Source organism: Lepus europaeus, chromosome 12 (genome assembly GCF_033115175.1).
Source record: "Lepus europaeus isolate LE1 chromosome 12, mLepTim1.pri, whole genome shotgun sequence".
In the NCBI taxonomy this organism is placed as follows: domain Eukaryota; kingdom Metazoa; phylum Chordata; class Mammalia; order Lagomorpha; family Leporidae; genus Lepus; species Lepus europaeus.
In genome coordinates this window covers 39543942-39559816 of record NC_084838.1, presented here as the reverse complement: position 1 = coordinate 39559816, position 15875 = coordinate 39543942, and the positions used below count along the sequence as shown (strand labels likewise).

General features: G+C 45.8%; 1 protein-coding gene across 5 annotated transcripts in view; it reads left to right on the top strand.

The window, feature by feature from the left end:
- The window catches only part of UNC13B (unc-13 homolog B), a 224691-nt gene that overhangs the window by 196992 nt on the left and 11824 nt on the right, over nucleotides 1-15875 (top strand). For all 5 annotated transcript variants that reach the window (XM_062208010.1, XM_062208006.1, XM_062208009.1 and 2 more), the window contains 11 exons: nucleotides 1126-1353; nucleotides 1928-2069; nucleotides 3673-3842; nucleotides 4271-4386; nucleotides 4713-4876; nucleotides 6097-6247; nucleotides 7629-7697; nucleotides 9017-9106; nucleotides 9425-9553; nucleotides 14501-14628; nucleotides 15264-15349. In XM_062208010.1, coding sequence (XP_062063994.1) covers nucleotides 1126-1353; nucleotides 1928-2069; nucleotides 3673-3842; nucleotides 4271-4386; nucleotides 4713-4876; nucleotides 6097-6247; nucleotides 7629-7697; nucleotides 9017-9106; nucleotides 9425-9553; nucleotides 14501-14628; nucleotides 15264-15349 — 1473 coding nt within the window. The remainder of the gene's footprint in view (nucleotides 1-1125; nucleotides 1354-1927; nucleotides 2070-3672; nucleotides 3843-4270; nucleotides 4387-4712; nucleotides 4877-6096; nucleotides 6248-7628; nucleotides 7698-9016; nucleotides 9107-9424; nucleotides 9554-14500; nucleotides 14629-15263; nucleotides 15350-15875) is intronic.

The following is a 15875-nucleotide window of genomic DNA, read 5'->3' as shown; positions in this document are numbered from 1 at the left end:
TCCAAGGAAGTAACACCTTGCATGGGATTTGCTAAATGGCAAAAGTAGGATGAAGCCTACGTAGTTTTTTCTCTCATCAGAGAATAGCATCTGCCTAAGGCTTCTGTGACGCTCAGAGTGGAATGAAATGCCCTTCTGTGAGCGTGGTCTGAAAATGTGCTTTCCAGTGCTTCCAGGGTTAGGATACAGATATTGGCCTTTATTTTCTCTTCAGTTTTTAGTACAAAGGCCTAAACCTTTAGAGAAACAGATGCGATTCAGTCTGCAAAGTCATTAAAGGAAATATGGGGCTCTAGCTGCTCCTCTAAGAAACCTTGTTGGTGAAATCCGCCAGAGGCGTCTGCTCTGCTGTGATCCATGGAAAGCCTGCTAGCCCCTGAGATAAGGTGGCTGAGGCCGTGGCTGGGGAAGATGGCCTTTGGTCATACCAAGATAATAATGATAGTTGTAACACAACAGTGACCAGCTACTGAGTATCTGCTAAGTACCAGGCACTGGGCTGGATGCTTCACCTTTGCTGTCTGAAATCATGCATATTGTAACCCTAAGAGCTGGCCACGGTTAATTCCTCATAGTGTAGTTTATCATACTGGGAGTAGCAGAGCCAGAATTTGAACCAAGTCTCTCTAACACCAAAGACAATTCTTTTCTCTTTGAATATCATGTTGTTTTCTGAGATAAAAGCCATTGGAGCTATAGGCAGAAGTAAATCATGTGCCATGACAAATTCTAGAGTTTGTATCATGCTTTGCAGTTGATTGAAATTGGTAGTGTTGCAGTGGCCACTACCTCCCTTCCCCCTCCCTGACAACTGAGACACCTATTGGTGATATTTTGATGGTAGAGTTGAAGAGTTGATGAAAAATCTCAACATGTATCCAAGTAGAAGAGTATAATTAACCTCCATAACAATTATCAAGATTTTGCTACTCTTTGAGTTGTATTTTAAACACCACCGACTGGAGAGTATGTCTCTCAGTGATTAATTTTTTCAAGAGATGCTCCAGCCTCTCCAAACTTCCCCCACTGCCCCATAGCCTTTCCAGGCCCCATTTCTCAGCTAGTCTGTGGTCTGGAAGGTAGCTTGTTGGTTAACTCTCTGTTCTGCCTCTGATCGTCCTTTAGGGGCTGCAGAAAAGAGCTCTAAACATGGAGCTGAGGACCGGACCCAAAATATTATCATGGCCATGAAAGACCGCATGAAGATCCGAGAGCGGAACAAACCAGAGATCTTTGAAGTTATCCGAGATGTCTTCTCAGTGAGCAAAGTTGCCCATGTGCAGCAAATGAAAACAGTGAAGCAGAGTGTATTAGATGGCACCTCCAAATGGTCAGCCAAGATTACCATCACTGGTAAGCAAGCTGAAGTCTGAGGGATAGGAAGGCCTGGGCGGTGGGAAGAACCAAGGGAAGAAGCATCCTTATGCTTCTAAGAAAGAAGATAGGACTAAGGGGAAGAGAGAGAGCCACATTATTCCTCTTCACTAGACCCTGGTGCTGTGGGAGGCAAGACTGATATCAGCAAATAATAGGAACCCTAGTGCAAGGAGCTGGTAGCAGCCTGACAGTATAGATTTGATTAAGTTTGATATGTAATTATAAAAGGTAGAACTGAGGGAAGCGGGCAGACAGGAGACAGGGAATTGTTAACCAGTGGTTTACAAACCAGGTAGGTGGTGCTAAAGTGTGTATGTATCAAAGATGTTAAGGGCTAGTACAAGGGTAAATAGTAAGTTAGGGCTCAACTGGGGGAAGTGGGGTTTTTGGGCTAAACTTTGAGGGAAAGACTGTAGACCAGGGACTAAGTGGATATTGAAGAGTAGAGAGAGGCTGCCCTAGGACGGACAGCACATGAGTAGTGTTATGGAGGGCTCCTGACTTCCTCTGACATGTACTCTGAAGCTTCCTGTATGTGCTTGGGTTGCAGTGGTGTGTGCCCAGGGCCTACAAGCCAAGGATAAAACAGGATCTAGTGACCCTTATGTGACTGTGCAAGTTGGCAAAACCAAGAAGCGTACCAAGACCATTTTTGGAAACTTGAATCCTGTTTGGGAGGAGAAGTTCCATTTGTAAGTCATGGAGTTTTGTGTATTTTGGGGGAGCAGCATCACATCCTGCTGTTCTATGCGGGAGCCCTAAGGTTGAGCAGGAGCAGTGGAGAAATCCCATTTCTCACATGCTTCACTTGGGCAACAGCTGTTTTTTGTTTTTGTTTCTGTTTTCTCGTTTTTTTTCTCACTAACTATTATATCAGAGTGCTTTACCCAAGTTCCACCTTAACAGAGGTGTTAAAGGCCCTAAAATACCTCATACTGCTTTCCCTAGCACTGGGAAGAGTTTATCAATGATAGAACCAGTTATCCCTCCCAGCCTTGCCACCTTGCCTCGAAAGGGTTAAAGGTGCTTTAGGAAGTGAAGGAAGAGTGCCCTTCCCCTACAGCTTGTACAGCTTGGCAATTCTGATGTGGAGATGGGAATGTGATATCTGCACAAGTTTCCATTTTCCTTAAGGGAAGCTTTTTTCCTGCCTCAGTTTCCACTCCCACTTCTTTTCCCATTATCTCACTTTCTTAGACCATTTCATGTGATAGTAAAAATGATGAACTTATCCTAGGACATGGACTAATAGCTGGAGAATGCAGATGGTTTCCCACTCTCCCTGAGTCTAGGGCCAGGACTTTGGGCCTGAAGCAGCTAAGCAGGCTGACTGTTTCCAGGTCTTCTGTCAGCTCTTTGGAGAACTCATGTAGAAAGGGATTGGGGTATAGTAAAATTAATTTGCAATCCTGGGGCAACAGTTACTGAGGGAAGCATTTATTTCTTTGAAAAATCTGAATGATTCCTTCTTCTGATTAATTTCAAGTGAACTGTTTATATTGCCATTTTTCCCTACTTCTAGTATAATTTACAAACTTTCTATTATGTACAAGACACATAACATAATTCCTTGACTTCAGGAATCTCACCGTTTATTCTTTTGCAGTAGAACGGTAGTTACACTATACTGTTTTAATGGAATGTGCACAGATATTATGAGAACACAGGAAAAGGAGCAGCAAATTCTGAGTATAACTTTAGGGTGAGGTAACAGGGCCCAGAAAGCAACTTTTGGAGAGGAGAGAAGGAAGGAGATGCCTGGGCAAAACTCCCTTCTCCAAAGCAAATACTATAGAGGAGGTGGCAATCCAAAGGGAGGGCAAGGGGATGGGAGAAGTTCACCAAGCACAGATAGGTGATGGGAAGTTAGGAAAGTAAGCAGATGTGGCTAGGTGGACCTACCGTGAATGTCTAGCAGTTTTGCTAAGTTCATACCTCAGACGCTGAGGAGGCAGCTACCACTTGCTTCTTGGGGCTCTGTGGCATGTCTAGCTGTGTTCCTGTTGATGTTACTGATACAGCCAGCTGCATAGGAAGTCAGAATTGACCCTAATTACTCTTCCTCCTGCTTTCCCTAGTCTCAGGCCAAAGAACTAGATAATGGTATATAGAGTTTCCCAGGCTGAGGATGGAGGAGCCATTTGCTAAGACTGACTCACTTTAGTGTCCTCTGACTCCTCCTCCTCTTCCAGGATCTCAAGTGTAGTTGATGGAACTCTTAGGAGGGGATTGGAAATCGTAGGAGAGGGCCCTGTTGGGTCTCTTCCTAAACAGAGCTGCCTAATTCTCTTGCAGTGAGTGCCACAACTCCTCTGACCGCATTAAGGTACGTGTATGGGATGAAGATGATGACATCAAGTCCAGAGTAAAGCAGCGACTAAAGCGAGAGTCCGATGATTTCCTTGGCCAGACCATCATCGAAGTTCGGACACTGAGTGGCGAGATGGACGTGTGGTACAACCTGGGTGAGGAAGTGACTGAGAGAGTTGCTAGGAAGGGAGAGCATATAGAGGGATCTGGGGAAATTCCCATCTAGCAACACTGCCAAACCCTGCAGCATAGCTCTACACAGAGCTTGTCTTGCCTACAGGAGTGACCAGTGGTAGGAATGGGCGCCAGAGAACTGGCGGTGGCTGGCACTCACTCAGGCTGAACATTCTTCAGGTTTCACAAACCCCTTTAATCTTCATACTCATCCTATTACCTTTTGCCCCTGGCCACTCCTCTCCTCCACCCAGTCAATTCAGGAATATATGTGGTCGCTGAAGTGAATGTACCCTGTTGAGTGAACCGTTGGGTCAGTGCCACCTTTTCCTTGGGTTAAGCTAGGATGGACTGTCTCTGCTATCTGTAATTGTATTGGTGTCAATCTTCAGTTTTCTTTCCTTCCTAGAGAAGAGAACAGACAAGTCAGCCGTGTCGGGGGCTATCCGACTACAAATCAGTGTGGAGATCAAGGGGGAGGAGAAGGTAGCCCCCTACCACGTGCAGTATACATGTCTCCATGAGGTGAGCCAGCCCTTGGTAGGTGGGAGGCTTGAAACCAGGGCATGGGCCCTTGACATAAGTAGGATTGCTAGCTGCTTGAAGATCTATTATTTTTTCATGTTTGGCTCACTGTGCTACCCTGGACAGAACAGGGGTCTGAGCCCAGACTCGGGTCTTTCACAAATGAGAGAGTAGCCTACTGAGGCCATAGGAGGAGCTGAGCAGTATCTTGAAGGACAGAATTTCTCCAGAACCCTGCTCGCATTCTCCTGGACTTTACCACCAGGGTTTGGGTTTGTTTTTTGTGTGTATTTAACCCTTTGCTTTCTCTGCACTGTCTCCTGCAGAACCTTTTCCATTACCTCACAGACATTCAGGGCAGTGGAGGAGTCCGGATCCCTGAGGCTCGAGGAGATGATGCCTGGAAAGTGTACTTTGATGAGACAGCCCAAGAAATTGTGGATGAATTTGCCATGCGCTATGGCATCGAATCCATATACCAGGCCATGACGTGAGGCTCTCCTGGGGCTCTGGGGAGGGGCCGTTTACCTTTGGGGGACTAACAAAGGCACATTGATGTGGTGGACAGGTCCTTAGTTACACACAGAGAGAGAAGGAGAGGCAGAGAGAGAGAGAGAGAGAGAGAGGTCTTCCATCCACTGGTTCACTCCCAAGATGGCTGCAATGGCCAGAGCTCAGTGAATCTGAAGCCAGGAGCCAGGAGCTTCTTCCAGGACTCCCACATGGGTGCAGGGGCCCAAGGATTTAGGCCATCTTCACTGATTTCCCAGGCCATAGCAGAGAGCTGGATCAGAAGTAGAGCAGCCAGGACTCAAACTGGCACCCATATGGGATGCCGGCACTGCAGGCAGCAGCTTTACCAGCTACGCCATAGCACCGGCCCCAACAGTGTTTCCTTACTTTCCTCTCTGAACTGGGTGTGGGTCTATATGTTCTAGGACAAAGAAGGTATATGTAGAAAGGGGGTATGTCTGTCAGTAACTCAGGAGGAAGATACTTATCTGTGCATCCCAGAGTTCAGGGATAGGAAAAGGACAGGGAGGAATATATGGACAAACTTGTCCAGACATCTTGGACCTGAGCAGACAGGGCATGTATGCTCATGTCTATGTGTGTGACAAGACAAGCTGCCTAGACTGGTCTAGGAGTCAGAGAGGATACCACACTGTAGGGAGTCGACCAAGATTCTCCTAACAGGAATTCTGACGGTTTCAAGAAGTGGTGTGGCTTATCTGTTGGTGAGGCTGCCACTAAAGCTGTGTAGGGGAAGCAGTCCTAGATTATCAGCAGAGGACGGGGATTGCCCTGGTTATGCTTCATTTAGTATGCAAACTTTCCATTTCTTAAAGATTTATGTTTGTCTAAGCAGGTTAACAGAGAGGGAGAGACAAAGAGGTCTTTGGACAATCCACTGGTTTACTCTGCTATAGCTGGAGCTGGGCTAGACCAGGCCAAAGTCAGGAGCTCAGAACTCAGCAGGTCTCCCACGTGGGTGACAGGAACCCAAATGCTTGGGCCATCATCCCAGGCACATTAACAGGAAGCTGGATTGGAAGTGCAGAGTAGCCAGGACTCAAATTAGGCTCTGTGAGATAGTGGCTTAACCCACTACCCCCAATGCCCACCCCTACAAACTTTTTTTGAGTTTCTATTTGGCTTTTGCTTCGAATCCTGAAGGGTCTTTGAGGCTGAAGATGCTGTGTTTTTTAGGCACTTTGCATGTTTGTCATCCAAGTACATGTGTCCTGGTGTGCCAGCAGTGATGAGCACCTTACTAGCCAACATCAATGCCTACTATGCCCACACAACTGCCTCTACCAATGTTTCTGCATCTGATCGCTTTGCAGCCTCCAACTTTGGGGTGAGTGGATGTAAAAACATATGTACTCATTTGTTATCAAAAGTCTGATATTTTTTTACTGGTCCTATGGAGTTGATTGATATGACAGAAATTCAGATAGTTGCCATGTGGGTAGATGAACCTTTACCTCTTTCCTTGTAAGTGTACAGACCATACCAATAGACTATTATGACATAAACAAGAGAAGTTATAAAGCAAAGTTTAGAGGAGGAGATGCCACCTGGGTTCAGGCATAATCTCTCTGGACCAACACTTAATAGAGTCACCATGTTCTTCAGTTCTGCAGGTGCATGAATGGATCTTTCTTAAAATCATTCAGTCTTTCTGTGACAGATGTATTCTATGTAAGTTCACATGGGATTCATGTCTCAGTGAGGATGCCAGGGCATTCTTGAACCTGTCCTTTTTCTAGTGTCTGAACTGTTTTCCCTATCCAGAGTGTGCTCTTTCTGGTGTTAAGTACCTGAGAATTGAGGCATTATTACTAAGAATTTCATGATATAAATTTAGTATAAACTGGATTAAATATTTCTGACCCACCACAAATATTACCTTTCCAGGGATAAAATTACTGATATTCTCTTAATCCACTGAGCCTCTGGTCTGTTTTCTAGTACCCTTTTCTAGTACTTTTGTTGTTACTATTAGAGTAGTTCTGTAATTGAATTAATATAATTGATTAAACTAGTCAGATTGTCTCATCCCATTATATATTGACTTATATCTAATTATATAGTCAGTGTATGTGTTCTGGTAATGTTATGCCAGTAGCCTACTGATATGTGATTCCACATTTAATTATACTTTTCTGTGGAAAAGTGTAATTAAATATATTTCAAAAATTATATGCTAAGGGAATTTATGTAAGACATGGTTTAAAGAGAGACCCCCCCTCATACTTTCCTGATCTTCTTCCAAATACCTCACTGTTTCTTCCTTTCATTGTGGTTATTTAACTATCATGCGCTATACCAACATAAGTCAAAAGGCCTCAGATGCAGGAACAAATTGGAGAATGTGTTGGAGTTCCTTTTATCTGCCTTAAGATGAGTTACAGTCCCAAAGAGATGGAAATGCACTGATCATGACCCATGGATCTTGAGTTGAAAGAGCTATTTCCCCTCTCAGGAACCTGGCTTTCCCCTGGTTAGTGTGAGATTTCCTGCTGTGAGACAGAGGTGCTAAGAGAGGGAACAGGGACCATCTGTCCCATTTTTCCTTTACATGGTTCTCTTCATGGACAGGGATGGGGTAGGATGATGCCTCCTCCCTACCCTTTCTGCTCTCTCAGAGGTGATTCTGTTTCTGTTGTACTCCAGGGAGCTCAGAAACGAGTTTTCTCTCTCTCTCTCTTCTCCATTTTTTATTTCTCCCCCCTCAGAAAGAGAGATTTGTGAAACTTCTGGACCAGCTACACAACTCACTGAGGATTGACCTCTCCACATACAGGGTAAGTGAAGACGTGTCTGTGGTTTGGGATAATAGATGATATCAGATTCAGTCTACCGAGATACAGGTGAGTGATAGCTATAAAGATCAAAGACAGGGAAAATTGGTCTGTACCATCACAGTCAGCTGAGTTGCTCATGCCACTGGTGCCTGTGATTCTCCCAGCTCTGAGGAGCACGCAGTGTGTACGTAGCCAGTATGGCTGCATTTTATAGACAGTTGGCATTCCATCCCACTCACCGTTCTACCCAACTTGGATGACATTCTCATTAGGAATTTCCTCAGAATCATCTCTTCCAGAAGTGCCCTTTTTAAAATTAGATACATAATTGCATTTCCTTTTTGCATTTTTCCATAATCTCATTTTCCAGGGAAGTATGAGACTCTGGGTGGAGGAAGAGACTAGTCATTTGTATCAGAGATTATGCTCAGTCCTAATTTGAAAGGAGGAAATCAATGGAGTAGGTGTGGGAGGGGCACCTGGGATGAGGCAAGACAAGGAAAAGGGCAGCTTCTCAGTTCCTCCTAAGTCAGGTCTGTGTAGAATGCCTTTACTACTTGCTGAAAATGTTGTGAATTTCTAGAACAGGCAATAGACGCACATTAAAAAGTAAGTATAAAAACATCCTCAAAGTCAAAAGGAAGTAAGATTTTACTTAACTACACCTCCAAGGCTCTCCATTTGCACAAATAGTGGAGAGTTGACTGTATATCTTATGTTTGGCATATAAGTAGCCATTGGCAGCTTTAAAACACTGAGCCTGAAAGTGGAGTGTGGCTCAGCATCTCCCTTCAGCTCTCCATGGCAGTTTCCTGCTAAAACTCATGCCACAGAGAGTGGAGTTAGGTGCATTGGACAGTCCTACGGAACTTCCACAAGCGGTTCTGCTCAGAGCTCTGCCATGTGCAGAACAGAGGAAGAGCTAGGCACTACTGCATGGAAAGCATGGTTCTTGGACTTCAGTTTGTCTGTAATATGGCTCCACTTCTATTCCAGGATATACAGATAGATGTTTAATCTTTGAGTATGCACTGTTTGGGTGTAAGCATCTTTATCCAAGAAAAGTTTGTGTGTCTGTGTGTTCGTTTGTACAAACGCTTACACGTTGCTTGAGACACAGGGTTTGGGAGAGGATATGTTGCTTTCTGAGCTGCAGAATAGTAACGCTTTTAGTCAAGGGTCTGTCTGTGTCAGTAGAGAAGGAGGGAACGTGGCTAGCAGAAACTCCAGTGAGTATCAGGGAAGCTTTGATTTCATTGCTTTGGGCAGGGAAGGTTTTCATATTCCTGTGTTCCTTTCTCACATTTGATTGACAATAGAACAATTTCCCGGCTGGGAGCCCCGAGCGACTTCAGGACTTGAAATCCACAGTGGACTTGCTGACCAGCATTACTTTCTTCAGAATGAAGGTAAAGGATGGACTGGGGACTTGACCACAGGAACTTGAGAATAAGAATCATTGAGCAGAGTCTGGTGCTACAGGATTCATCACCTCTAAGTTTATATTTCAGCTCACCTGTTCCCTGAGTTTTTTGAGAAAAAGTACATAGAACACGGATCAGTGAGGATGGGCTAGAGGATCTCCTCATCTGTGATCCTGTTAATCTCATCACAGGCCAAGATCCAGGGACTCCTGGGAGATCTAGAATAGGTTTCCCAGAGAGCTAAGAGGCTATCCCACCCAGATGAGCAGGACCCTGGGCCCATATTTCTTCTATAATTGGCAGGTACAAGAGCTACAGAGCCCTCCAAGAGCCAGCCAGGTGGTAAGGGATTGTGTGAAGGCCTGCTTGAACTCCACATACGAGTATATCTTCAACAACTGCCACGACCTGTACAGCCACCAGTACCAGCTGGTAAGAGGCTCAGCATCAGGTAGGCCAGCCATCGGAGGCTCTGTGGAGCCTCAGCTTTCCTTTGCTGCAGTCAAGGGGTAGAAAGGAGCTCAGGACAAAGTCCTTGATGTGCTTATGGGTGAGTTGTGGCATGGACTGTGTAGACCACTAGTCATATGTGGGTAGAGAGGAACCCTTGGGCAAGATGTGGCATATCAGAGCTGAACAGAAGTGGCGACCATGTTTTATTTTAGTGCTGAAGAAAGTGAAGCTAATTTGAGCACAGTTCAGGGTTGATAGGTGAATTCTCAGCCTATCTCAGTTTTTTTTTCTCTTCCAAGGTTAATGTCATTTGACCCCTATGACTTCTGGACTGCCTTTCTCTGAAATCTGTAGCTGTCTCTATGAGCCACTGGCTTCGACATTTAACTCTTCCCACTGATCCCTTCTCCCTGTAATGCATGGTCTTAGATATATTTATCAGGGAACTATGAATGCTGACTATCCTGTGAGATCGAGCTACTTTACCTGTTTTAGACTGGCATCCCAACCAGTACCTGGTAGGTTAACACACTTTTCCAGATCCTTCTAATAACATACTTTTTAAAAAAGATTTATTTATTTATTTATTTATTTGAAAGTCAGAATTACACAGAGTGAGACGGAGAGTCAGAAAGAGAGAGAGGGGTCTTCTATCTGCTGGTTCACTCCTCAATTGGCCGCAATGGCCAGAGCTGTGCTGATCCAAAGCCAGGAGCCAGGAGCTTCTTCTGGGTCTCCCATACGGGTGTAGGGGCCCAAGGATTTGGGCTATCTTCTCCTGCTTTCCCAGGCCATAGCAAGGAGCTGGATCAGAAGTGGAGCAGCCTGGACTCGAACTGGCACCCATATGGGATGTTGGCACTACAGGTGGCAGCCTTACCCGCTGCACCACAGCGCCGGCCCCATCTAATAGCATACGTTTTACCATCACTACTCATCCCTCATTTCAGAGCCAGGGCTTTCTTCTGGGTCTAGTTTCTCAAATATAATTTCTGCCTTAGCACTGCCTTACTGACCATAAATTTTGCAAAGTACTTTCCTTCAGTCCAACAAATATGTATTGAGTGTTCTAGACTAGAACTAAGAAAAGCACAGCGCTCCCTCCTCAGTTTGTAGTTTTGTGAACATATAAAGGTCATTCAAAAAGTTCATAGAAATGTATGTTATGGTTCTTCTCCTTTCTCTCTGCTCTCTCCTCTCTCTCGGTTCCTCTCCTCTTGCTCTCTCTTCACTGCGCTCTGCTCTCTCCTCTTCCCTTCTCGTCTCTCTTCTCTCTGCTCTCTCTCCTCTCCTCGCTAGCTCCTCTCCTCTCTCTCTATCGCTTACACTCTCCTCTCTTTTTTTCCCCTCTTAGCCCCTTCCCTCCAGTCTGCTGGATTTTCCCCAATAAACCCTTTCCTTTACAAAAAAAAAAAAAAGAAAGAAATGTATGTTGTGGAAAGCTGTTGATGGATTTCAAAAGTCTTTTTCACCCACATGAGCTTGCTTTTTTTTTTATTTAGTTATTTTTTGACAGGCAGAGTGGACAGTGAGAGAGAGAGAGAGACGGAGAGAGAGAAAGGTCTTCCTTTGCCGTTGGTTCACCCTCCAATGGCCGCTGCGGCCGGCGCATTGCACTGATCCAAAGGCAGGAGCCAGGTGCTTATCCTGGTTTCCCATGGGGTGCAGGGCCCAAGGACCTGGGCCATCCTCCACTGCACTCCCGGGCCACAGCAGAGAGCTGGCCTGGAAGAGGGGCAACCGGGACAGGATCTGGCGCCCTGACTGGGACTAGAACCCGGTGTGCTGGCGCCGCAAGGCGGAGGATTAGCCTGTTGAGCCACGGCGCCAGCCCCAAATAAGCTTTTAATTCCATTTTCCACAAACTTGCTGAAATTCCCTCGTACAACTTCAGTCAAAGCTGCCTGTTAAGAGAGCCTTGGAAAAGGGATAAGATTGAAGAGATTTCGAGGGGGAAGGAGTCACTCTTGACCAGGTACTGGAAAAGCGCTCTAGAACAGAGCATTTGAGATAAACTCTTGAGAGGCAGTAGGATTGGGACAGCAAGAGATACACAAACAACCTCAGTCTCTCACATGTTTATCCTTGGGTGACAGTATCTAATTTGTAATGCTTCCTAGGGGTGCCTTAATTACTGAGATCTTGTTTGTGCTGCCTTCTCTCATTCCCACAAGTACTTTTTGTGCCATCGAAGGCTTCTTCCTTTTAAGGTAAATGAAACCTCCCAATGGCTCCTAGGGCCTTTGTTTTGCTTGCTAGATTTGTATTCTGGGCTCTTCTGTAACTGTGTATGGCTCTGTCTGATTGTGAGATGATCCTGTTCTCAGCTTTGGTCTTTTAGCTATGCAAATATCTGTTTGAATATTTGATTTCTATTCCCCAGCATGAGAATGAACTAAACTTTGAGAGCTTGTAAACCATTCAGGGACTTTCTTTAGCCTTTGTATTTGTATTTTGCTATCATCTATTACTGTCTCACAATCTCATGTTCTCATTATTCAATATTTACTCAGGAATGCACTTTGACATCTTTTGAAATTCCCAGGTACTGACCTCCAGTCATTGGTTCATTCATCCATTTTCATTTAACAAATGGAGCATTAGAGATGTAGAGTTGATCTCTGCCTTTAGGGAACTCATTGTTTGCTGGAAGTGGGAGCAAATTACCATATGTAGTGTTTTTTTGTTATTTATTGTGGTTGTGGCTGTCTGATACATCTATAGCAGGGGTCCATGGAGGGTCCTCTGGGAGCCCACAGGCAGGGTATCTAATCACTTTAGGATGTCAGGGGAAACAGGAGAGGTAGAGTTCAACCTGAATTTTGAATTAGATAAAGAAAGGGGCTGGAGGTAAAGAAAAGACCCTGTAGAAGAAATAGAATGTTTATTGACAGAGTTGTGTATGGGTATGTTAATCTAAGGAACTATAAGCAATTTAATTAGGGTGATGATAGCAGCAGGCTTTGGAATTCAGCTATCTGGGATCAAATCTTGATTCCACTGTTTATGCCTACATGACCTTGGACAAATCTTACAACCTGGCTGTTCTTCAGTCTCTTCATCTGTTTAGTGAAGGTGATGAGGATTTCAACTCAGTGGAGTTGTTATGAGGATTAAATGCGATACTAAATGTAAAGATTTTAGCAGAGGGCCTGGCACATAATAACCACTAAACAAGTGGTGGCAGTGCCGTGGTGATGGCTGCAGCAAAACAGAAGCTATAAGGCCTGCGTTGTAGACGTTCTGTAGGACCTTTGTGCCGAGATAAGGAACTTTACCGAAGGCTGTTGGAGGGCTTTAAGTGGAGAAGTAACATTGTGAGATTTCCTTTTTTTCTTTATTTCTTTTTTTTTTTAAAAAGGTCTTCCTTCTGTTGGTTCACCCTTCCCCCCACCCCAACTATGGCCGGTGCAACTATGGCCGATCCGATGCCAAGAGCCAGGTGTTTTCCTCCTGGTTTCCCATGCGGGTGCAGGGCCCAAGCACTTGGACCATCCTCCACTGCCTTCCTGGGCCACAGCAGAGAGCTGGACTGGAAGAGGAGCAACTGGGACAGAACCCGGTGCCCTGACCAGGACTAGAACCTGGTGTGCCGGTGCCGCTAGGCGGAGGATTAGCCTAGTGAGCTGTGGCGTCGGCCGTGAGATTTTCTTTAAAGAAAGGTCTCTGTGGGCCTATGTTGTGGCACAGTGGGTTAAAGCCCCAATCTGCAGCACTGGCATTCCATATGGGTGCCGGTCTGAGTCCTGGCTGCTCCACTTCTGATCCAGCTCTCTGCTATGGCTTGGGAAAGAAGTACAAGATGGCCCAAGCACCTACCTGGGAGGCCTGGAAGAAGTTCTTGGCTCCTGGCTTCGGATCAGCACAGCTCCAGCTGTTGCAGTCATTCGGGGAGTGAATCAGTGGATGGAAGACCTCTCTCTTTTTCTGCCTTTGCCTCTCTGTAACTCTGCCTTTCAAATAACTAAATAAATCTTAAAAAAGAAAGAAAGAAAGAAAGAAAGGTCTCTAATGGCTGTGCAGAGGAGGGATTAGATTGAAGATCAAAGGCCAGGTGGAGGATCTTTGAATGAGAAGAGCCTGAGGCAGGATAGTGACAGAGAAAAATGGAAGAATGGGAGAGAAAAATAAAAGAATACTAAGGAGGTAAAATCAACAGGATGTAGATTTGGGACTGGTTTCCAGTAACTCTGCAGGCTTATTAAGGATTGTGGGGACTTGGCAATGACATATGACATCTCAAGAGAAGTCTTCTTCCTGTGCTTCTGGACTTCTCCACCTTTGCTGTTATCCCATAGGAGACAGTGTCCCTTCCAGCCCGTCTGTGGTGACCCTTCCCTGTCCTGTCTGGGGTCTGAATGTAGAGTGAATTCTCTTTTCCTGAGCTCTACCACTTGTTCCTTTGCCTCTGCCCAAGCAAGGCCTTGTCTTATCCAGTTAGGCAGATAGCTCCCTAAATGCATTTCTTCCTCCTGGTGGGCTCAACTGCTTGGGAAGTCTGCTCAGAAACTCCTGCAGAATCTGAAGCAGCTTCTCCGAGCTGAGATGTATGTGTGGTGGTGGTCGTTGGTGGCAGGTGGTGGCTGTCAAAGGAGGGGCACCACTAGAAGAGCACCGCCTTGGGGCTCACATAGCACTAGACCTATTTACTGAGCTGAGAAAGAAGGGTGATAGACACCAGTATGTCTCCTGGACTGACCAAGCTTGTCAGAGCAGTGTCCTGGGGCTGGCATGGGTTTTTTTGTGTCCTAGAATCTCCTGATAGCCACCCCTCTCACAGAACAGGGGCATTCTTGTAGAAGACAGGTTCTGGGAGAGGAAGGGTACTTAGTTCTAGAGGAAGGGAAAAAAGGAAGAGGAAGATTTGGTACATAACCTCATTCGACTGTAACTTTTCCTCTCTTCCTCTGTCTCCTCTGGAACCAGAATCAGGAGCTACCTCCAGAGGAACAAGGACCCAGCATTCAGAACCTGGATTTCTGGCCCAAACTAATCACACTCATCGTGTCAATCATAGAGGAAGATAAGAATTCCTACACGCCTGTTCTGAACCAGTGAGTATCACCCTACTTGGCCCTGTCTTGTTTGTGATTGGCCTATCCATCTAACAGTCTCTTTCTTTCCTATCTCTGTATGTTTGCAGTGCCACCTCTTCCTCCTGTCCGTCCGTCTGTCCTTCTGTCCCTTGTATCTGTCTGGGTAACTGTTTCTGGAGACAGATGTGGAAACATAATGGGGGCCTTGCCCAGACTGAGCCAGCCTCCCTGGAGTGAGAGACTTTGGGGACTATGGCTGCCCTGGGAGTCCCAGGGGATCCAAAGACCTTGTGTGTATGTGCCTGTCTACAAAAGTAGGCTTTGTTGTAGACCACACCCCTGCCCTTTCTCAACCAGCTTATGTAGCCTGGGCCTACTTTCCAGCTTCAACCCTTTTCCTTTGGGCCTCAATTCCCTGACTTGTGGGCTTCCTCTCCCCTGGGCTCCCCCTACCCTTGCCTAAGGGAGTCCTCCCTCCCCACTTATCCTACCACTGTCCCCTGGGCCCCTTTTCTCCAGATTGAGCCTCGTCTTGTTCCTTAGACTTCTCTCTTCAATATGGTTTTCCAAACACTGGGCACCTTAGCCCTGGGAAGAAGCAAATCAAATGGCTGTTTTATCATTCTGTGACTGTGGTTTCTTCCACCATCCAGGTTTCCTCAGGAATTGAATGTGGGAAAAGTCAGTGCGGAAGTGATGTGGCATCTTTTTGCCCAGGACATGAAATATGCACTGGAGGGTAAGGGTCTCCCCGAGTCAGGGGACTCCTAGTCCCAGCACCTTCTTTGTTGTCCCTTTCCTTTCCCAGACAACAAGTTCTAGGTGAATGGTGTAGTGAGACACTGAAGAGATTCTAGGTCTGGTAGGAGGTAGCCCACAGGAGGCCTTGAGTGGACAAAGTTATAGCCAAAGGAAATCATGGACATGGTTGTGTGGATGTTGGCTCCTCCTTCCAGCTTTAGAGCCAATGCCTGTTCAAGATTCTCCCAGCCCAGAGATCAACTCTTCCCATGGTGGGTGTCCTCAGGTGGCCCACCTCCTGGAGAATGGTCTTGTGAAATGTTATCTCTACAATTTTAAAGAATCAGAGAATCTTAGATACATAAAGTTATTTTCTCATGCCAGGGACTTTCTAGCCTGGCTTTCCTTGCAGGTTGCTCTGGATTAGTGTGACGAAGCCAGAAAGATACTTCTCCCCTCACTCCTGCTGTACAGCAGGGCCACAGATGCAGTACTCATCATGTTGCTTCAGCTCACTCTTCATT